The 23,320-nt window shown below is 37.6% G+C and overlaps 1 protein-coding gene across 3 annotated transcripts in view; it reads right to left on the bottom strand.

Annotated features, from left to right (window-relative positions):
* Window positions 1-23,320, bottom strand: part of Ccdc171 (coiled-coil domain containing 171) — a 318,485-nt gene that overhangs the window by 109,686 nt on the left and 185,479 nt on the right. For all 3 annotated transcript variants that reach the window (XM_028873279.2, XM_028873278.2, XM_037202698.1), the window contains 2 exons: window positions 9,873-10,018; window positions 7,427-7,481 (listed from right to left, as the gene is read on the bottom strand). In XM_028873279.2, coding sequence (XP_028729112.1) covers window positions 7,427-7,481; window positions 9,873-10,018 — 201 coding nt within the window. The remainder of the gene's footprint in view (window positions 1-7,426; window positions 7,482-9,872; window positions 10,019-23,320) is intronic.

The following is a 23,320-nucleotide window of genomic DNA, read 5'->3' as shown; positions in this document are numbered from 1 at the left end:
GACTAACATTCATAGTGATGCTACTATATACATTACCAGATAAGAAATCCTCAACCTCACACAGCCACAAACCCTGTGAGATATGAGAATGCAGGTAGGTACCTGCAAGACAGAGTATTGCAATAGTGTCACAAAGGGTATGGTAATAACCAATCACTTTTTAATTGGATATAAGGCCCATTCCATGAGATAGAACCCATTCCTGACTTATTAATGAGGCCAAGACCTTCGATGAGGTAGACCATTGTCCATAGGGGAAAACCTACTACTATTACTCTGATAAAGGAACACTGCAATAAAATAACTCCTAATGAACTATTCCTGCACCCATGTGCATTGTTCAGCCTTCATTAGAGAGGCTTTTTCTTATAGTAGATGGTAATTAACACAGAGACCAGAGAATAAGAAACACCAGAATGTTGGGCTCTAAATGGGCCAACTTTATCAAACCCCTCCCCCCATCAAGTCTCAGGATCTATGCAGAAGAGGAAGCAGAAAGATTATAAGAGCCAGAAGTGGTGGATGACTCCAAGGAAACTGTGTTCTCCAGATACAACAGGGCTGATGCATGTTGTGGAACAGAATATTTGTTTAACTATGTAAAGATGTGCTATTGTTTCACCTTACATGCCTAAAGCACCTGCTTGGTCTAATAAAAAGCTGAACAGCCAATAGCTAAGGAGAGAAGGGTTGGATGGACTGGTGGGCAGAGAGAAAGGGGAGCCAGACACGGAAGAAGCAGGAAAGCAGGATGGACAATATGTAGATGAGATAAACAAGCCTTGGGGCAGCACATAGATTAATAGAAATGGGTTATTTAAGTTTAAAAAAAAAAGCTAGCTAGAAACAAGCCTAAGCTAAGACTGAGCATGTCTCCATGTCATGATTTGGGGGCTGACAGTAAAAGAAAGCCTGCTACAGATGCACACATAAACTCACAGAGACTGTGACAGCATGCTCAGAACCTGCACAATATCAAGCCATACAAAATCCCAGCATGAAGAAATGAAGTGAGCACAAAGTTCCACCCATAGTCAAGATGCTATCTGCAGTTTATATCCCTTAAAAGAAGGAAAAATCAGTTTTCCCCAATGGAGCAACACTAGGTACACTGCAAGGCAGTCTTCATCCTGAGGAGCAGTTGGCCAACACAAACTTGGCTCCATGTTTTTTTACATGCTTTTTTGTGTGGTTGGTTGGTTGGTTGGTTGGTTGGATTTGATTTGGCTTAGAGTTTCTTTCTTTTTGGTTGTTGTTGAGAGAGGAAAACAACATGAAGCTGGATGGTAGAAATAGGGAATATCTGGGGGGAGTTAAGAGAGGGAAGAGAATGTGATCAGAATATATTGTATGAAATTTTTAAAACTAAAAAAATTGCTTAACCTTATGCACAGCAACAGAAATAACTGAGTAAAAAGTAAAAAGACTACAGAATGGGATAAAGTATCTGCCAGCTATACGTTTGGCAACAGTTTAATATGCAGAATATACAAAGAACTCAACTCAGAAAATTAAATAGCAAAAGAACAAATAATCAAATCAGTAAACAGGCAAGTGAGTTGAACTTATACTTCTCACCAGAAATACAAAAGGCCAATAAATACATGGAAAAAAATGTTCATATCTTTGGCAGTAAAGGAAACAGAAATAAAAATTAGATTGATGCCAGTTAGAATGCCTATTATCAAGACAAATATTACATACTGAAAAGAACGGGGGAGTGAAAGGGAGGAACCATTTACATTGTTGGTAGGAATGTAAGTTAGTCCAGACACTATTGAAATGTGATATACCAATATAATGGAATAATGTTCTCCCACAAAAAGAAATGAACCATTAATACACCTCCCAAATAGCTGAAATTTGACAAAAATATACCAAATGAAAAAAAGCCAGACAACAAGGGTCATATATCTTATGGTTGTATTTATTTCAACTATCCAGAATAGAAAAATCAAAGAGATAGAAAATAGACGAATGTTTGTCAAAGTAGATGAAGGATATGCAAGAAATAATTGCTTTGTGAACAAGGCATTTATTTCAAGGTGACTTAAGTGTCATACAATTAGCTAATATGAGCGCTGTACAATAGTGTTGATGTATTCAAATCAACAGACTGCACTGTGAGGTTTATGTGTTAGGACTATTTGTGTGTCTCTGTTGGATTCCATAGAGCTGAAGTTGTGGGCGGTTGTAAGCTGCCTAATGTGGGCACTAAGGGTCAAACTCATGGCCTCTCTGCAGGGGCAGCAAGGGATCTTAAACACTGAGCCATCTCCTAGCATCTGAATTATACATTATGTATTTTAAATGGTTAAAATGATTAACTTTTTTTTGCAGAAGAAAAGCTCAATAGATATAGATTTTCCAAAATATAAAGCCAGCTAGGAATTCAACTCAATAGAGAAATGAATGTATCTTAAAATGTACATCATGAAACATTGTAATGACCCCTTCTTGTTTTCCTTTTTCTTAACACCAACCCTGAAATTGATTCCCTAAGAATATCAATACAAAATTAACTTCTGACCTCCATCATAAATTCACATCACCAGGCATAGGAACACATGCCTATAATCTCAGCAATTGGGAGATTGAGGCAGGAGGATGGTGAACTTGAGTCTAACCTATACTACAAATCAAGACCTTATTTCAAAAAAAGAGGCCTCAATAAATACATGGTTTTTAATTTTATCATTTTTTTTTCTTTTTTTTTAATGTTTTTTTTTTAAAGATTTATTTATTATGTATACAGTATTCTGCCTGCATGTGTCCCTGCAGGCCAGAAGAGGGCACCAGATCTCATTACAAGTGGTTGTGAGCCACAATGTGGTTGTTGGGAATTGAACTCAGGACCTCTGGAAGAGCAGTCAGTGCTCTTAACCACTGAGCCATCTCTCCAGCCCCTATCATTTTTAATTATATGTTTGCATGTGGGTATGTGCACGTGAGTGTTCATGCTTGCAGGGGCCAGAGGCATCAGAATCCCCTGGAGCTGGAGGCACAGGCAGTTGTGAACCACCGGTTGTAGGTGCTGGGAATCAAACTCAGGTTTGCTGAAAGAGCACTATTAATGACTGAGCCATCTCTCCAACCCAATAAATATATGTTTTAAAATAATCAAAATTATTCTTTGGAAAAAAATAGTTGTTCCTGTCAAAGACTGGCTCCAGGATGAGACACTGGCCAGCTCAAGACATAAACTTCAAGGATACCAATTCCCCATCAGAGTGATGTAGTGTTTGTATAGAACTTAGATTACCTTCCCATGTGTTTTGTATTATTTCTCTTGTTGCTGCTATGTACTGAACTCAATCTTCACACATGCTAATCACACAGTCTACCAAAGAGTGGCCATCTCACTTCCTCCCACATTTTTTTAATCCTCTCTAGGTTATATCTACATAAAGCAACGAAAATGCTATAGAATTGCACTATAGTTGTTATCTGCACTGTTTGAGAGAAAGCAAGTCTCCACATGTTTAATTAGCACAGGCATATTTCTTTTCCAAGATCTGAGAAGCGGTGGCTAGAAAAATAGTGCGGCTAGTAAAGTGTCTGTTCTACACGCACAGGGGCCTGATTCCAGATCACCAACCACACCTACAAGCTAGGATTGGTGGTTCACATAAAAGAAACAAAGTGCTAAAGAGGCCCACAGAAATCCACAAAGATACCCCTACAATAGACTGCTGGCAATGGTCGAGAGACAGCCGGGACTGACCTACTCTGGTGATGGGATGGCCAAACACCCTCATAGTTGGGCTAGAAACCCCATCCAAGGACTGAGGAATCTGGATGCAGACATCCACAGCTAGGCCCCTGGTGGAGCGCCGGGAGTCTAATTAGCGAGAAAGAGGAAGGTTTATATGAGCGAAAATTGTTGAAACCAAGGTTGGATAAAGCACAGGGACAAATAGCCAAATGAATGGAAACACATGAACTATGAACCAAAGGCTGAGGGGCCCCCAACTGGATCAGGCCCTCTGAATAGGTGAGACGGTTGATTGGCTTGATCTGTTTGGGAGGCATCTAGGCAGTGGTACCGGGTCCTGTGCTCATTGCATGAGTTGGCTGTTTGAAACCTGGGGCTTATGCAGGGATGCTTGGCTTAATCTGGGAGGAGGGGACTGAACCTGCCTGGACTGAGTCTATCAGGTCGATCTCAGTCCTCAGGGGAGGCTTTGCCCTGGAAGAGGTGGAAATGGGGGGTGGGCTGGGGGGAAGGGGAAGGGGACAGGAAGGGGGAGAACAAGGGAATCTATGGCTGTTATGTAGAACTGAATGGTATTGTAAAAAATTAAAAATAAAAATAAAAAATAACAATGGGGATGATAGGTTAGCCAGTTCCCTGGAGTTCATTGACCAGGCAGGCTAGCTGAATCAATGAGCTCCAGGCTGAGTGAGAGACCGTGTTTCAAAGAACAAGGTGGACAGAGACTGAGGAAGACACCTGACACCAACCTCTAGCCTCCACATACATGCATATACATATGTCCACATGACACATGTACACACACACACACACACACACACACACACACTGTACTTAGTTAAAACTACAGGTGCAAAACTGCCAAGTATCAAGAACCAACTGTGTACATGCTTCTCCCTCTTTTAAATTAAAAACTATGTTATTAGTGTATGTGCACATGTACACATGTGTGTGTTTGCCTGGTAAGGGGGAGCAGTAGTGAAGGTCAGAGGACAACTTCTGGGATTCAGTTCTCTCCTTCCATCCAGGCTTTGGAGATAAGCTCAGGTCATCAGGCTTGAGCAGCAAGTGCCAACACGCTGGCCCTGCATGTGCTTTTAAATAAAAGTGATTATTTTTCTTATTTAATACCAGCATCAGTCCCAAGTGGGATTAAAAAATAGTAGATGGACAATTGCTTTATACAATATGGTTTTAGATTTTGAAAAGTTTAATGGAGTATGTCAAGTTTAGGAATTAGCAAATATCATTAAAATATTTTAAAAATGCAGAAATATGTTCATGGAAACAAATTATTTACTATATTAGAAGTAATATTTAAATTCATTTCGTCAACTTACAGTTAGTTTTATTCTATAATAACTGATACTCTTAAGCCGTGTGTTAAAGGCAGTAAATAAAGCTATACCACACAGTCTTCAAAAACACGAGAAAAATACCCGTGTGGCACTCTGTGGCCTAAGGACAGGTATGGCTACCTCTCTGAGAGCTTCAAGGCTCTCTTGACACCCAATCATTCTCATCCAGAACTTCCCAAAAAAGATAACTATCCCTAATTATCAATAGCCTTCTGAAAATTTTTACTTCAAGCTTGAAAAGTAACTGACAAGTTAAACACACTGCGTTAATTGCCAAAGCCATAAATCAAAATAGTTATCTACGGCATCTGAAGTAGGAGGCATCAGACCAGTGCTGCAGACATTCTTCTTTTGTGTGACAAAAAGAAAAAAAAAAAAACTGAAGAACTGTGTGACTACAGTTGTCCTGTTACCTTTAGTCTTGTTATATTCAAACAGACACTTTCCATTTTCATAAGGACAAGGTCTAATATTTGCACTTTACATTGACAATGGCTTTCCCTGGAATCTACATCAATTGGACAAGTTAGGCTCTACCTAACATTTCTCTTCCATCTGGAGAGCTGAACAATTAGATTTCAAAGTCAATTCTAACTATATAAGGGGCATGCTATACATAAGACATTTCCATCCTAAGACACAGCAGATACAAATAATATCTAAGACACACTTTGCTGAAAATCTAAATTTCAGATCTGAAGCACACACCTACTTGATGTGAATATTAAACTACACTACAGGCTAAACTCTCTGGGGAAAGAAAGAGACCACAGTTTAAAGAATCCTAAATGAAAATGGAACTCAGACTACTAGATTTTTCCAGAATATTTTTAGTGATTTAAAAATGTCATTTTCAAAACTTCAAAGAATACAGTAAGTGTTAAAATGTATTAAAATATTAGCTCATTATTTTTTCTTTTTTTTTTTGTTTTGTTTTTGTTTTTTGTTATTGTCTTTGTTGTTTTTGAGGCAGGGTTTCTCTGTGTAGCACTGGCTGTCCTGGCACTCTCGCTGTAGACCAGGCTGGCCTGAAACTCACAGAGATCCACCTGCCTCTATCTCCTGAGTGCTAACCATCCCTGGCTAGTTCGTATTAGTTATATGAAGGACAAATATGGAGCCTGTATGGGTCTGAGCTATGTCCGCTGCATGGCTGAGTAGCTTGGTGTTCTTGTGGGACTCCCAACAATGGGAATGGGGAGTATCTCTGACTCTTTTGCCTGCTCTTGGGAACCTTTTCCTCCTAGTAGGTTGCCATGTCCAGCCATGATATGAGGTTTGTGCCTAATCCTATTGTATCTTGTTAGGCTATGTTTGGATATCCCTGGAAGGCCTGCCTTTTTTGTTTTTGTTGTTGTTGTTTTTAAGGGAAATAGAAGGAGGTTGGGATGTAATATATGAGAGAAGAATTTATTAATTTTTAGGGTTTTAAAATTCTTGTTAGTCATTCATTACTTCCATATATCTTAAAAGTATTAGATATCTGCATTTCCAATATATCGTCAGTTAGATAATAACACAAATATGTAAATAATATTACTTTTCAATAATGAGGGGCTGCCAAGATGACTTGGTGGACAAAAGCACTTGTCACCAAGCCTGATGACCCAAGTTTAATCCTCAGAAACCAAATAGTGGAAAGAAAGAAAGAACTTCCACAAGTTGCTTTCTAGCCTCCATAAGTGTACCATGTGAGTGTGTGTGCATACACACACACACACACACACACACACACACACACACACACACACACACACAGAGAGAGTACATGAATAAACAAATAAGTGTAAAAAATTCTTGATTAAATAATGACCATACCTTTTACTCAAAGTGATTACACAATGAATAGCTAACAACTTTTACTAATGTAACACATTTGTGCTGCTAATTACTACATATTAAGCCATAGTTTATAATATAAAAGCAATCAGTTTTGAAAATAATAGGTTGTTAAATGGATTTTTCCATTTGAATAACTTATTACCTGGCTAAGGTACACAACTATTGCCAATATATCCCATCTCTCCATGAGTACACATATGGACAGTTGTTTGACAACAGTCCAGTATTTGGTCAGGTGAGAATGGTGGTGGCCTTTGGACCACTCAATAAAGACCACAAATAACTGCAGTGCATTTAGACCAGTTTGGAGAAAACGTAATTTTCATAGTTTTACCAAAATGAGTTCTAGAAAACAAATGACAACATAGTACATAGTCATTTCCAAAGTATGTTTTTGCTAATTTATTTTAAAAGATGGTCAAAAATAAATAATTAAACTACTTTGCACTTAATAAAATAATGACCAGAATAATCAGAGCAGAAATTGAATGATTTTAAAAATTTGTAATACCTTATGAAGCATGTTTTCTACTGTTCTCATGTGATTAGCAACACATTCTTTGTCTCTAGAAAAAAGAGAGAAAATATTAAGTGTGAGTATAACCCAAGTCTTCTTACATTTGTTTCCATTCTAGTCACTATTCCCAGCTGTCTTCGATCTCCCTTGAAAAGCATAGCACTTGATGCTGGGGAGGTGGCCTGCTGAATGAAGTGCTTGCTGGCAAATGGGACAGGGTCAGATCCCCACGCACAATGGGAAGCCATGGCAGCCAGGCTATAATCCCAGTCTTCACAAGGCAGACACAGTCTCCCAGAGCAAATTGGCTAGCATGACTAGAGAAAATGGTGAGCTCTAAGCTCTATGAGAGACCTTGTTTCAACAAATAGAGTCGGGGCCAATCACAAAAGAGATTCAATGTCAACTTATGGCCGTCATACGCAACACACACACACACACACACACACACACACACACACACACACACACCAAACACATGTGAAAAAAGTGTAAAACATAACCATAGCCACTGATACATTTACACTTAATTCTTATGCTCACTTGTCCTAAACTGGGGGAAGAAATCATAAGTTTAAAGAATGGAAAAGTAAAGAAACCATGTTTACATTATTCATTATTCACAATTTAAAATTTTCTGAAAAAATAAGACATTCTTTAAATCATATTGGTAGCAAAATACTGTAAGTGGTGATGCTGTGTAAAATACCACCACCTAGCCAGGCAGTGGTGGCACATGCCTTTAATCCCAGCACTTGGGAGGCAGAGTCAGACAGATCTCTGTGATTTCAAGGCCAGGCTGGTCTACAGAGCGAGATCCAGGACAGGCACCAAAACTACACAGAGAAACCCTGTCTCAAAAAACCAAAAATAATCATAATACTATGGCCTATCTTCACAGTCCCTTCATGCAGCCACAATGAAATTCAACCCTCTGTGACGACAAGACTCGTGCAGTTACAAGTTCACTTCTCAGCCTGTGGATTTAATTCAGCTTTCATCATGAAATCAAACTCTGAGTGAAAATGCTAAAGACTAGATTTTAATAGCAATGTAGGAATGGGAAATGTAAATGATATAATGACATCCCAGGTTTTAATCAGTCTCCTTTAGTTGTATAAGATCCTGTGCCCATGGAAACAAGCCATAGACACCTAAATTCTGAGTTAAGCGCAGCACTGTAAAAACACAACAGAAATCCAGAGGTTTTACAACCCTGTTTCCACACACCTAAGAACCCCAGTGTACTGTGAGACTCGGTGTTAACTGCCTAGTCTTTCTTCCCTCAATGCGAGGAGACAGAGAAGATGGCAAAAAATTCTAAGTTAGCCAAACATATTTTTAGAAATAAAAGTTATATACATTTAATATGAAGCTGCAATGTTATATAACTACACAATTAAAAAAAAACTATTGGTGGTTATCCAAGCTAGCCAATATTTGTACTTTGGAATTCATTGTCTCGTCTTTCATAGGTGATGTCATCAACCCAGAAGCAATAGTGACTGCTGTTCTAAGACTGCAGATGCCTACCTACTCCATGATTTACAGGCTTATCCCTGCAGTTTATAGAGTATAGTGACAATTCACAGTTTGTATCTAACAGGAGTCTGTCTCAAAAACTTTTAATTAATGTTTTTTCATTTTCATGAATTGAAAACTCCAAACACAACAGCGAATCAATTAGAATCACATGTTTCTTTAATTCTTTTCATTATGCTGTTGAACAATAGCCTGTCTTAAATTAGTCCATAAACCTTGTTATAGGGAACAATAAAAAGCTTAAGAGAACTGTTGAACTTCAAAGTGTATGTATGTCCACTTGTTACATGGTAAAGGGATAAAACATTCTCTACATTTACACAGCTGTCCACATTGAAATGGTATTTTTCTATTAAATATACTATAGCATATACATATATAAGCTTAAATGGATTCCCATGATCAACCTGTTTTAGCTGCATTTTAAGGCTATGATGCACATGTTTTTTGTATATCAACATCTCCTCATGGAAATATTACTTGTAATATCAGTAGACTCTACAAAGCAAAATCAGGGGTGGAGTCAGTGGAGCAGAAGGTGATAAAGAATAAATAATAGAAGCAAATAATATAACTATATGAAACTTTTAAATAAACAATCTTATGTTCTACATTAATGAAAATGTGGCTGCAAATGTGTAATACCAACACTGAGCACCAGATATGCATAATTTGAGGCTACATAACAGAAGCTTATGCTTTCTGAGGCTTCTCTATAAAATATACACTTAGTGTGTTAAGAGTTTTCTTTTTGAGGGTATATCAGAGAATTTCAAAGACAGACAGCTGCACTTTTGTTTTCTAGCACTGTATTATCCAGGGCTAAAACCCAGAGCATGAAAGTAAGAATTGATCTTTTGTCTGTTTTAAGTGATCTCCCCACGGTCCAGACGCTCACTTGGCTGCCATGCGGAGGGCACTCTCGGCATCATGGATGTTCTCCTCCAGTCGACGCTTGTCCTGCTCCAGCTGGGTAAGATGTCTATTGAGCTGACGTAGAGATTGATCTTTCCTTCTCAGCTCCATCTTTGCCTCGGAGAGACTCTGCAAGCAGAAAGAAAACAGAGCTACTTGTCAGTCCTGATAATTAACTTCAATTTATGCCATAGGCTATTAGACAGAGAAGAACACAGCCTGACTGAGAAGGAGAGCTGGGTCATTACACAGCAAGGTTTAACAAATTTTCTGCAAAATTTTTACATACCTGCTAATTAGAAATGAAAACTACACAGTTCTGAGGAATATTTGGCTACAAATGCAACTCTATTGTGCAAAATAAAACAAACAAACGGTATTATTACTAAAAATTTCTTATTACAGAAATCTGAAGCCATAAATGCTTGCTTTTAATGATGAAAATAAAGGATTGATGGGACAAAGCACATGATAGTCAGATTCTATTTAACTCTTGGCATAACTAAGAGCTTTCAGATGCCCTCAGGAGTGTATGGGTGAAGGAAGGGAACCAGAAGAAATGGTGTGCTCATGTTTTTATAACTATGTCTGTGGCAGATTGTTCTACACATTTCAGTAGGCAAATGGGACTCAGAAGTAATTTTTATTTGCTTCCTAACAAATAACTTCCACATCAAGGACAACTACATAAGTATGATCAGCATGTTCTAACGAGACGCTCAATACTGGTGTTCATAATGATTTAGCGTTTACAAATGTTTCCTAATCACAGAAATTACAAACTGGATTCGCGGTTCTTTAAACATCAACTTAGCACAGGAATTCCAGCATGCAATTGCACAGCTTTTTTAAAGGGTTAAGGGAGAAAGTATTAGAATCAGAAACAATTTTAAGGAGTATTTTCTAGACCACATTTAAAATTCTAGGTTGTAAAATGGTATAGGAATCAAATGATCCCCTGATCATCAAAAATCTGTTCATCCTTTGCCTTCTAAAATTTCTAAAATAAGCTTATTGAACAGATTTTACAATTAAATTTGTTGACCAGTCAGCCAAACAACTGACTGCACGCACTTCTGCTTTATTCCTTTTGCTAGTTTAGCCACACATGAATATCCACAGCTGTGTTTCACAATTCCCATGAAGAAGAGATACATTCAGTTTCATGTCTGAAACTCTCTTCTTAATGTAGTCACAAAGATATTTAAATCTAAGCCACTTATGTGAGCTAAAGCAATTCACCCCAAATGACAAGAAATTTAAAGCAATCCAGTCAAATCAGGTGTTTAAAAATGCAGCAAGCTTTTAAATTCAGTAATTCACTTTCAGTCAATCAATGACTACACATACAAGCATCAAAACATAAGTAAAAAGCAACAATGGTTATGTATTAGATACTTAAATTTATTTTCAAACTTTAATATTAATGGGCCTTTAAGAACACCCCAAGGTTGATCAATGGGTGCTGCATGATAGTTACATAGAAGTTCCAGTGGGCTATTGTGCAGGAAGGTGATCATAAGTAAAAGCAATATAGCATATATTTTTAAAAGTTAAAAAATGAGTTGAATATTTTTCCCTACAAAGAAATGATAAGTACTTGGAAGTCAGATGTGTTTGATCTGATTTAAGCATTATATAATGTATACATGTATTGAAACATTATATATTACTATAGAAGCTGTGTCTTTATTTTTGATGTTAAAAAATTAATTTATCTTAAAAATTTGAAAAAAGAATGTTTTGCCAAGGAAATATACAAACAATGTTTAAAGACAACAAAGAATAGATTTTTTAAAAAAACCATTTCAATTCTAGTAATTTTGTTAAGATACTTAAAGGCATTGAACTATCAAGAGATTCTTTGTTTAAAAAACAAAAGCTATTTGGTTTAAACTTAGTATTTCTGATCTATCCCAAGCAATTAAAAAAGGCCACTTTTCTACTGCCAATTAGCATAAAGCTCTAACTCTTTTTCCAAAGGAAATGATAAATGTGTGCTAATCCATTAAAACTGTCTTGCTCAGTAAATCCTAAGACTGGAGTGCCCACTTGTGAAGGGGCTGTCCAGGCTTTAACATACTGTTTCCAGCCTGGCTTGTCCAATCTGAGCTCATCCGTTTGCTTCATTTTCAAACACAATGGTCTGTTCAGCAATCTATGTTATACACTGACAGAAGACAGAACCCAGCATCAGTGCTTTATATACCAACTGTCTCTGGCTATGCTTTCCAGTTCATCTCTTAAGAGCTATGATAGGCCATCAGACCCCTCTAAAGCTTATATCATCACAGGAGTATAGAAAAGAAACACAAAGTTACAGAGATCCTTGAATGTGAAAATAAAAACACAAAAGTTTTCTTTTTTTTAATAGAACACTGTTGTTTTACTTTTAGGCATAGAGTTCTTGTTTTAAAGAGTTGGGGGACCTAACCAAGGAATCTATAAATATCAATGGCCCTAAAGTTCATGCAAATGTGTGTAAAAGACAAAATTATAAAAAGTGGGTCAAAAATGTCTTCTTAACATTAACCTTTCTGATCAAAAATTGTGATCCTTTTAAAAATTCTGAGGTTCAGTTAAAGAAAACTAATTTTATATATACCATATACTTGCATATAAACCTATCTCACATGTAAAATGCACACCCTACTTGTGAATTTTTAAGTTGTGCTTTTCTCTTCTCTGGTTCAGATTCCCTAATTAAAACCCACAATAAATTTTATGGACTCTAATATTTCCAGCTGAATGACTGGAACCAAGAGGGTGTGCCTCTGGGCAGCAAGGCAACAGTGATAAGCAGCAGGTTAGCCACTAATTTCTCAACCAGGGTAGATTGTGAAAGTGTGATGTTCTGATATCCAAGAAACTGTTCAGGAGAGAATAGGATAAATCAAGTTTAATAACTCTGCTCCTAATTGTTCCCCCAATGCTCAACTCTAATTACTTGGAGAACTCTCCTGACTGTCACCTGATATTAAGTTGTTGGAGGCTGAGCCTGGAACAGCGAGATAATCAATAAACATTTAGTGGGGAAAAGAATGAAGATCCTGTTAAGCAGTGGGAACCTGCAGCACCCAAAGCCCTTCTGCTCATGAGAAAACCTATGGGACAGCCAGAGTGATTGCAAAGCAATAATCCAAAGCGCTGTTTTTAGGCCTTGAGGCCTTTAGGCAACAGTGCATTGGAGGAAAAAAGGTTAACACGGTCACCCTAATTACAGCCCACTTTCACATACTTCATATATAAGCGAAGACAAGCCAATTAGGTAGAAAGGAAGATAAGGGAAGTTTTATTTGTATACTAATTAAACCCCTGATGAAATTAAAGGAAAAACATACAGCTCTGTAATTGTGTCTGAGAAAGGTCACTCCAGGTTCAGTTATCAGAACGGCACAGCCTTGAGATACTTCACTTAATCCACAATACAGCCCTCATTTTGTACTCAGGTCTTAATATTTACAAAAAAAGAGAAGGAAAGAAAGAAAAGAAAAGAAAACTCAAAGCCTGATACTGAACTTATCTTTAAATGGTGTTGTGAACAATTTGAGCTGTTAGAAAGCTAATGCTGCATATTATAATAAGAGTCTTTTAAAGGGTAAAAATATTCCAGTGACCCGAGAACTCATGTGTCAATACTTTCAAAATTTTTACTTTTCATTTTAAATCCATAAATGCTTGAAAGCAAATTTTTAAAATTATATCCCATCTACCACATATCTTTATGGTATTTCTTTTCAGTTACTACTCACCTTCATGTATACCTCTCATGATCCAGGAGAGGAAAAGCAAACGCTTCTAGTAAACTACTATTGCAAAAAGGTATTTACACCTGACTAGTTCCCTAAATTAGTCACGAAAAATTATTTACTAGGAATAAGAGCTAGCAAAGCACAGGATGGACACAAAGAAAACAGATACTACAGAAGATTTGGGGATAAATACATGGCTGGGATATTAAACACCTCATGCATTTTTAAAAAATTTTACTTATGGTTTTTGAAGTTTCTGTAATAAACATATTACTACTGAATAAGAACACAAATTATTTTAAGCCATTCATAATTTTGTATTCCTAAATCTTTAAATGTTTGTTAATGCTAATAATTTCTTTAATTAATACTACAAATTGAAATTATATAGTTTTGCCCTAATAAGACATTTTGTGTAGTAAAAACAGATATATTGAGATATAATTCACATGTCACTCAATTAATTTTTGTAAAATTTATGAGGGTTTGGTATGTTCATAGTTTTGCAGCCATCACCAATTTAAGTCATTTCTTTGACTTACATGAAGAAAATCTTTTTTAAAATGGTGCTTTAAATATAGTATATCTAATTATTTCAGCAAATTCTAATTTAAAGACACACAAAATATATAAGGTTTATAATTTTGGTAAGTGATTTTAAAACTTAAAAATTCAGCAGGACAGTGGTGGCACACTCCTTTAATCCAAGCACTCAAGAGGCAGAGGCAGACAAGATCTTTTTCAAGGCCAGCCTGGTCTACAGAGTGAGTTCCAGGACAGCCAGGGTTACACAAAGAAACCCTGTCTCAAAACAACAACAACAACAACAAAAGATTTCATAAAATGAATTCCCTGAATCAGAGTATTTGATTAATAGTTGTACAGCATAAAAATTAAAGTTATCTGTATGCTGTACACATTTCTCTAAATAATATTTCTGCATGCTGAGGGACTCCCCTACAGTTTTTTCTCATGGGAGTACAGTCTTGTGCTTTAGATCATTAGGCCACTAGGAAAACTAAGCCCCAGGAGGTACAGCTCTTATAGATTTTCTTTCATCTAATGGGGACTATCTTTGGATCCACATTCCTTCAGACTAAAAGCTAATGGCTATTCAATATGGTAGAAAAAGTTAGTCATTCAAAGTGAAAACAAGAAAAAAAACTTTGTTTCTGAGGTTAAAGGGAAATGTAACAATTTTTAAAACTAAGTTTGCAGTGCTGTTGCTCAGTAGCCCTTCTTGCACGGGTTATGGTTGGATCCCCAGCACTGCAAACAGCAAGTTGGATAAGAGCAATTACAATAATACACTTACTGCTACCCAACTGTGACTTCTGAACAAACATTCCTGGCTAGCAGTAAACTAGGCAAAACCTTTCAAAACTAGAAAAGGAAATAATGCCGTCTTCAGCCAGTTAGAGTGTGACAACTACAAAATTGTATTAATCAAGAATTAATCTGAGTGGCTACTGCAAGCTCACAGAAGGGTCACTGTGTACATGATCTAACCATCAAGTTCACTGCAGGGCAAACAGGAGCAAAGCTAACACTCACTATAGTCTACAATTAAGTCAACGATCTGTGAGCTGAACAATTAGTAATTTATAACAAATACACAATGGAAAGAGATGGCACTCTGTGGTACATTGATTTATATGCTTTTCCTTCTTTATAGCTTATTTATTTATAGAGTTAACAGATATGTTATGCAATTTTAAGGCAGCTTTCCAGAGGGCATTATTGTTCTGGCTTTGACCTTGAAGCATCACCCCTAGAGAGGGAGCAGGTAACTGCTCTACCTGCCTATAACCTTGAAGTACATCCCCCTGGGGTGTGGCCTTTTGGGGACCCTTAAGAACTGAGATGCAAGTACCCAGTGCTCTCTCTTCCCTGGTGGTTTTTTGGATACTGAGACAGACCAGGTGGAAGAACAGTGTGGATCATAGCTTGGCTTTCCAGGACCCTACAATAAATCTCCCATGTTACAGCGAGTTTTATCCCTAATAAACTTCTCGCCCTTTAAGCAGACTCCATGAATTTACTGCTTTACATTATCTTTTATCATTTTCTACTATTAACTTCACATGGAAGGTAGACAACTTATGAAATGAACAACTTCTCCATTTTCAGTGTTGAGTGGATGGGAATGCCTGTCAGAACTCATGTCCAGTAAGACAACAGATGTGAAAGTATCCTATAATCAGAGGACTAAATACATCTTAAAATATAATTAATTCAATAATTATGTTTCTAGATCTTACGTCATTATAGTCTTCTTTAAATAAATCTAAGCAGACCTCAGCAGCCAGCCAGCAGGCAGATGGGAGACCTGCGCACCACCATACCTGCCAACCACTGGACTCTGTCCCCACAAGACTCACCTATCCCAGCATCTTCTCTGTGGACAGCCCTCTCACGCAGTATCACCAGACCCCATAGGCACAAGCACCACCATGCCAGTTGGAAGAACAGATTCCAGCAGCCAGCCAGCAGCAACCCCTATAGCACAAGTACCACCTACACCAGCTGGAAAAACAGTCCCACTCTGCCACCCAACCACACCTGCCCTAGCATCCTCCCCGTGATCCAGTAACATGAGCAGACCCGATAGGCACAAGTACCACCTACACCAGTCAGAAGAACACATGGGTAAACGCCAGTGTAAGAATACATTCAATAACATAAAGAGCAATATGGCACCACCAAAACCCAGTGGTCCTACAACAGCAAGACCTGAACATCCAATGCAGATGAAACAGAAGAAAACGACCTTAAAAATAACTTTATGAAGATGACAGAGGCCCTTAAAGAAGAAATGAAAAATTCCCTTAAAGAAATTGAGGAAAAGACAAAGAAAAAAATTAGAAGAAATCAACAAATCCCTTAAAGAAAACCAAGAAAAAAATAAACAATCAAACAGGTGAAGGAAACAGTTCAAGACTTGAAAATTGATATAGAGGCAATAAAGAAAACACAAACTGAGGGAATTCTGGAAATGGAAAATCTGGGTAAGAGAACAGGAACTACAGATGCAAGCATCTCAAGTAGAATACAAGAGATGGAAGAGAGAAGCTCAGGTGTTGAAGATACGATAGAGGAAATAGATTCATCAGTCAAATAAAATGTTAAATACAAAAGATTCTTAACACAAAACATCAAGGAAATCTGGGACACTGTGAAATGACCAAACCTAAGAATAATAGGAATAGAAGATAGAGAAGAATTCCAACTCAAAGGCACAGAAAATATATTCAACAAAATCATAGAATAAAACTTTCCCAACCTAAAGAAGAACATGGCTATGAAAGTACAAGAAGCTTACAGAACACCAAATAGACTGGACCAGAAAAAGTTCACTTGCCACATAATAATCAAAACATTTAACATACAGAATAAAGAAAGAATATTAAGAGCTGCAAAGGGAAAGGGCCAAGTAACATATAAAGGCAGACCTATTAAAATTATACCCAACTTCTCAATGGAGACTCTGAAAGCCAGAAGGTCCTGGACAGACATTTTGCAGACACTAGGAGACCACGGATGCCAGTCCAGATTACTATACCCAGTAAAACTTTCAATCACCATAGATGGAGAAAACAAGATATTCCATGACAAAACCAAATGTAAGCAATATCTATCTACAAATCCAGCCCTACAGAAAGTACCAGAAAGAAAACTACAACCCAAGGAAGTTAGCTGCATCCACAAAAACACAGGCAATAGATAATCACTCATACCAGCAAAACCCAAAAAAGAGAAACACACACTACCAACAATAACAACAAAACCAAAAAATAATAGGAATTAACCATCACTGGTCATTAATATTCCTTAATATCAATGGACTCAAAAGACACAGGCTAACAGAATGGATATGAAAACAGGATCCATCCTTCTGCTGCATACAAAAAACACACACATCACTTTTTTTTTAATTATCAGTTGCAAGGCATATGGCAGGCTTCTTGTTATGTTTTACCACGTGTTCCGTGGCTTATCAGTCTGCTGGCATGTTGTTCCTTGGGCAGCAGGCTGGCATCTCTCCTGCCTCTGCCTTCTTCTTCCTGTCTATCTGCTTGAATTTCCTCCTGCCTCTACACTGCCTTGCCATAGACCAATGCAACTTTATCTACGAATTAGAGCAACACATATTCACAACATAAAGAAAAACATCCCACAGAACTTCTCCTTTTCTTTCTAGTCAAAAAGGAAGGTTTTTAACTTTAACAAAGTAAAATTACATATAATAGAACAGTTATCAAGCAAGAATTACAGTAACAATATCTAGTCTATTTATATTTTTTCAAAATTAAAAAAAATATCCTACCATCTACCCTATATTTGTGAGTCTAAAGTTTCATATCTAATTTATCTTTTATCATAACCAAGGAAAACTATAACTATCTAGTTTTCAACTACATCAAAGACCACAGAAGGTTATAATATTACTTAAGCACCCAGGAAGTGTGTTGTAAAGCAACTTCCAAAAATTTAGAATGACAGAGACAGCTGTCTGCCTGGACAGTTACCCAAAGTTCCTCTGCAATGTTAGGGCATCCATCTTCAGCCTATAGGTCTAGAGTTTGCTTGTTTGTTTGTTTGTTTGTTTGTTTGTTTCACACATCATTTTCAAAGACAGAAATTACCTCAGAGCAAAGGGTTGCGAAAATATTTTCCAATCAAATGGTCCTAAGAAGCAAGCTGGTGTAGCTATTCTAATATCTAACAAAATAGAATTCAAACTAAAATGAATCAAAAGAGATGGAGAAGGGCATTTCATATTCATCACAGAAAAAAATCCAAGATGAAGTCTCAATTCTGAACATCTATGCCCCAAATACAAGAGCACTCACATTTGTAAAAGAAACATTACTAAAGCTTAAATCACACATCAAACACCACACATTAATAGTGGAAGACTTCAACACCCCACTTTCACCAATGGATAGGTCTACCAGACAGAAACTTAACAGAGAAATAAGGGAATTAACAGATGTTATGACTCAAATGGACTTAACAGACATCTGCAGAACATTTCACCCAAACACAAAATAATATACCTTCTCAGCACCTCATGGAACCTTCTCTAAAACTGACCACATACTGGGTCACAAAGCAAACCTCAACAGATACAAAAAAATTGGAGTAACTCCCTGTATCTTATCAGATAACCATGGGTTAAAATTAGAATTGAAAACAACACAAGTACAGAAAGCCTGCACGCTCATGGAAACTGAACAGCTCTCAAATGACTCACCACTGGATCAAGGAAGAAATAAGAAAGAAATTAAAGACTTCCTAGATTTCAATGAAAATGAATGAACAACAAACCCAAACTTACGAGACACTACGGAAGCAGTGCTAAGAGGAAAGTTCACAGCACCAAATGCCTACATAAAGAATTTGGAGAAACCTCACACTAGCAACTTATCAGCACATCTGAAATCTCTAGAACAAAAAGAGCAAACTCACCCAGGAGGAGTAGACAGCAGGAAATAATCAATCTCAGGGCTGAAATCAACAAAATAGAAACAAAGAGAACAATACAAAGAATCAATGAAACAAAGAGTTGGTTCTTTGAGAAAATCAACAAGATAGACAAGCCCTTATCCAACTAACCAAAAAGGCAGAGAGAGCATCCAAATTAACAACATTAGAAAGGAAAAGGTGGACATAAAAGACACCACAGAAACCCAGACAATCATTAGGTCATGCTTCAAAAGCCTGTACTCCACAAAATTGGAAAATCTAAAAGAAATGAACAATTTTCTTGATAGGTACCACATACCAAAATTAAATCAAGACCAGATAAACAATTTTTTAATATTTTTATTTTATAATTAAGTTATTTTCACATATCAGCCATGGATTCCCCCATCCTCCCTCCTCCCACCCCAGCCCTCCCCCCAATCCACCCCCCATTCCCACATCCTTCCAAGGCAAGGTCTCCCCTGGGGAGTCAGCCTGGTAGGCTCAGCCAAGGTAGGTCCAGTCCCCTCTTCCCTATACCAAGGCTGAGCAAAGTGTCCCAGCATAGGCCCCAGGCTCCAAAAAGTTAGCCCATGCACCAAGGACAGGTCCTGGCTCCACTGACTGGGGGCCTCCCAAACAGTTCAAGCTAATCAACTCTCTCACTTATCCAGAGGGCCTGATCCAGTTCCATGGAGGCTCCTCAGCTATTGGTTCATAGTTCATGTATTTCCACTAGTTTGGCTATTTGTCCCTGTGCTTTTTTCAACCATGGTCTCAATATCTCTCGCTCATACAATCCCTCCTCTCTCTCGCCGATTGGACTCCCGGAGCTCCACCTGGGGCTCGGCCATGGATCTCTGCATCCGCTTCCATCAGACACTGGATGAGAGTTCTATCATGACAGCCAGGGTGTTTGGCCATCTGATCACCAGAGCAAGTCGGCTCAGGCACTCTCTTGACCACTGCCAGTAGTCTACAGTGGAGGTATCTTTGTGGATTTCTGGGGATCTCTCTAGCACTCTGCTTCTTCTTCCTGTTCCTCTGGGGTCTTCATTTATCATGGTATCTCCCTCCCCGTTCTCCCACTCTGCTCCTGATCCACCTGGGACCTCCCACTCCCCTAAGCTCTCTTTCCCACTACCCTTGCCCTCCATTACCCCACCCCCACCCCCAGTTTGTTCATGTAGATCTCATCCATTTCTCTATCGTTGGGCAATCCCTGTGTCTTTCTTAGGGTCCTCTTTACTAGGTAGCCTCCCTGGAGTTGTGAGTTGCAGTCTAGTTATCCTTTGCTTTACATCTAGTATCTACTTATGAGTGAGTACATACCATGTTTGTCTTTCTGAGTCTGGGTTACCTCACTCAGGATGATTTTTCTAGTTGTATCCATTTGCCTGCAAACCTCATGATGTCATTGTTTTTATCTGCTGAGTAGTACTCCATTGTGTATATGTACCACATTTTATTTATCCATTCTTCAGCTGAAGGGCATCTAGGTTGTTTCCAGGTTCTGGCTATTAAAATAATGCTGCTATGAACATAGTTGAGCATGTGTCCCTGTGGTATGATTGAGCATTCCTTGGGTATATGCCCAAGAGTGGTATAGCTGGGTCTTAAGGGAAGTTGATTCCCAATTTTCTAAGAAAGCACCATATTGATTTCCAAAGTGGCAGTAGTCTTGAACAAATTGGCACCAGAGATCACTTCCTAAATAAAACACCAGTAGCACAGACACTGAGAGAAACAGTTAATAAATGGGACCTCTTGAAACTGAGAAGCTTTTGTAGGGCAAAGGACATGATCAATGAGATAAAAAACGACAGCCTACAGAATGGGAAAAGATCTTCACCAATCCCACATCTAACAGAGGGTTGATCTACAAAATATATAAAGAACTCAAGAAACTAGACATCAAAATACTGAACAATCCAATTAAAAAATGGGCTATAGAACTAAACAGAATTCTCAACAGAAGAAGCTCAAATGGCTGAAAGACATTTAAGGAATTGCTCAAAATCCTTAGTTATCAGGGAAATGCAAATCAAAATGACTCTGAGACACCATCTTACACCTGTCAGAATGGCTAAGATCAAAAACACTGAAGACAGCTTATGCTGCAGAAAACAATTTAAATAGACCTATAACCCTCAAGGAAATAAAAAGAGTCATTAAAAGTCTCCCAACCAAAAAAAAGCCCAGGGACAGATGGTTTCAGCACAGAATTCTACCAGAATTTCAAAGATAAGTTAATACCAATACTCCTCAACTTGTTCCACAAAATAGAAACTTGCCAAATTCTTTTTATGAGGGTACTGTCACCCTAACACCCATACCACACAAAGATGTAACAAAGAAAAGAATTACAGACCAGTCTCCTTCATGAACATTTATGCAAAAATTCTCAATAAAATATTGGCAAACCAAATACAAGAACAAATAAAAAAAAATCATTCACCATGATCAAGTAAGTTTCATCCCAGAGATGCAGGGATGGTTCAACATATGAAACATATGTCAATGTAATCTACCATATAAACAAACTGAATGAAAAAAAAAACCACATGATCATCTCATTAGATGCTGAAAAAGCCATTGACAAAATCTATGGTGATTTTTTATTTGTGCTGAAATGTGATTTCATTTGTATGTTAATAAAGTTGCCTAGGAATCAGAGCTAACAGCAAGGCATTAAGCAGAAGTCTGGCAGTGGTAGCACACACCCTTAATCCGATCACATGGCAGGCAGAGTCTGTGTGTTCAAGGACACAGCCAGCTTGGTGACACACGCCTTTAATCTCAGTACCAACCATAGAGACCTAGAGGTCTGTATAGACAGGCAGTGATGAGGAAGCCATGTGGTTGGGTTTACAGCCAATGAGAAGGCAAAACAGAAAGGCAATAAAAAAGGCAGGACACAGGAAGAAGGTCTCTTTCTCAGGGAAAGGACAACAGCGACAGTGAGGGGTAAGAAGGTGGTCTTAGCCCTTGGCTGCTGCTCAATTTCTGGGCTTTTAACTCTGCATTTGGCTCTGTGTTTCTCATTTAATAAGACTGTTTAGAATTACAGCCACAAAAATCCAACACTCCTTCATGATAAAAGTCTTAGAGAGATCAGGGATACAAGGAACATACCTAAACATAGTAAAAGCAATATACAGCAAGCCGACAGCCAACATCAAATTAAATAGAAAGAAACTCAAAGTGATTCCACTAAAATCAGGAACAAGATAAGGCTGCCCACTCTACCCATATCGATTCAATATAGTACTTGAAGTTCTAGCTACAGCAATAAGACAACAAATGGAAATCAATGGGATACAAATTGGAAAGGAAGAAGTCAAACTTTGGCTATTTGCAGATGATATGATTATATACATAAGTGATCACAAAAATCCTATCAGGGAACTCCTATAGCTTATAAACACCTTCAGTGATGTGGCAGGATACAAGATTAACTCAAAAAAATCAGCAGTCCTTCTACATACAAATGATAAGCAGGCTAGGAAAGAAATCAGGGAAACATCATCCTTTACAATAGCTACAAACAATATAAAATATCCTGGGGTAACTCTAACCAAACAAGTGAAGGACCTGTATGACAAGAACTTTAAGTCTTTGAAGAAAGAAACTGAAGAAAATAATAGAAAATGGAAAGATCTATGCTCTTGGATAGGTAGGATTAACATAGCAAAAATGGCAGTCTTACCAAAAGCAATCTACAGGTTCAATGCAATCCCCATCAAAATCCAAAACATTATGCTCAAACTGGACAACAAAGGATATAGTTACCTTTCCTAGAATTTGACATTTAACCTAAACTTTTTCTTTTCAGAATAAAGATACCTTTGCCCATACCCAGCAGGAAGCAATTTTAAGAATACGACACCCACATTCCCAAAAAGGTGGTGTGGGGCGGGTAGTTTTTTGGTCTTTTAATGGGTTTTGGGTCTGGGATAATTTTCATTGTTTAGGGGCATTGGTTACAAGTTGTTGTTAAGGGTTAGGAAAAGGAGATTAGATTTAAGGTTATTGTGTAAAAAAAAAAAAAAAAGAAAGAAAAAGAAAAAGACAATTACTAGTTTTAAATACTTTACATTGGATTAGGTTGTTTTATATTGTATACAAATTATATATATTGAGATTGATATTATTAGAAAATGCCATACATATATTTCTAATCTTGTTCAAGATATTGTACTTGTGCCAT

The sequence above is a fragment of the Peromyscus leucopus genome, chromosome 2 (genome assembly GCF_004664715.2).
Source record: "Peromyscus leucopus breed LL Stock chromosome 2, UCI_PerLeu_2.1, whole genome shotgun sequence".
NCBI classification, from domain to species: Eukaryota; Metazoa; Chordata; class Mammalia; order Rodentia; family Cricetidae; genus Peromyscus; species Peromyscus leucopus.
The sequence above is the reverse complement of the archived record's forward strand: the minus strand, read 5'-3'. Positions and strand labels throughout refer to the sequence as shown.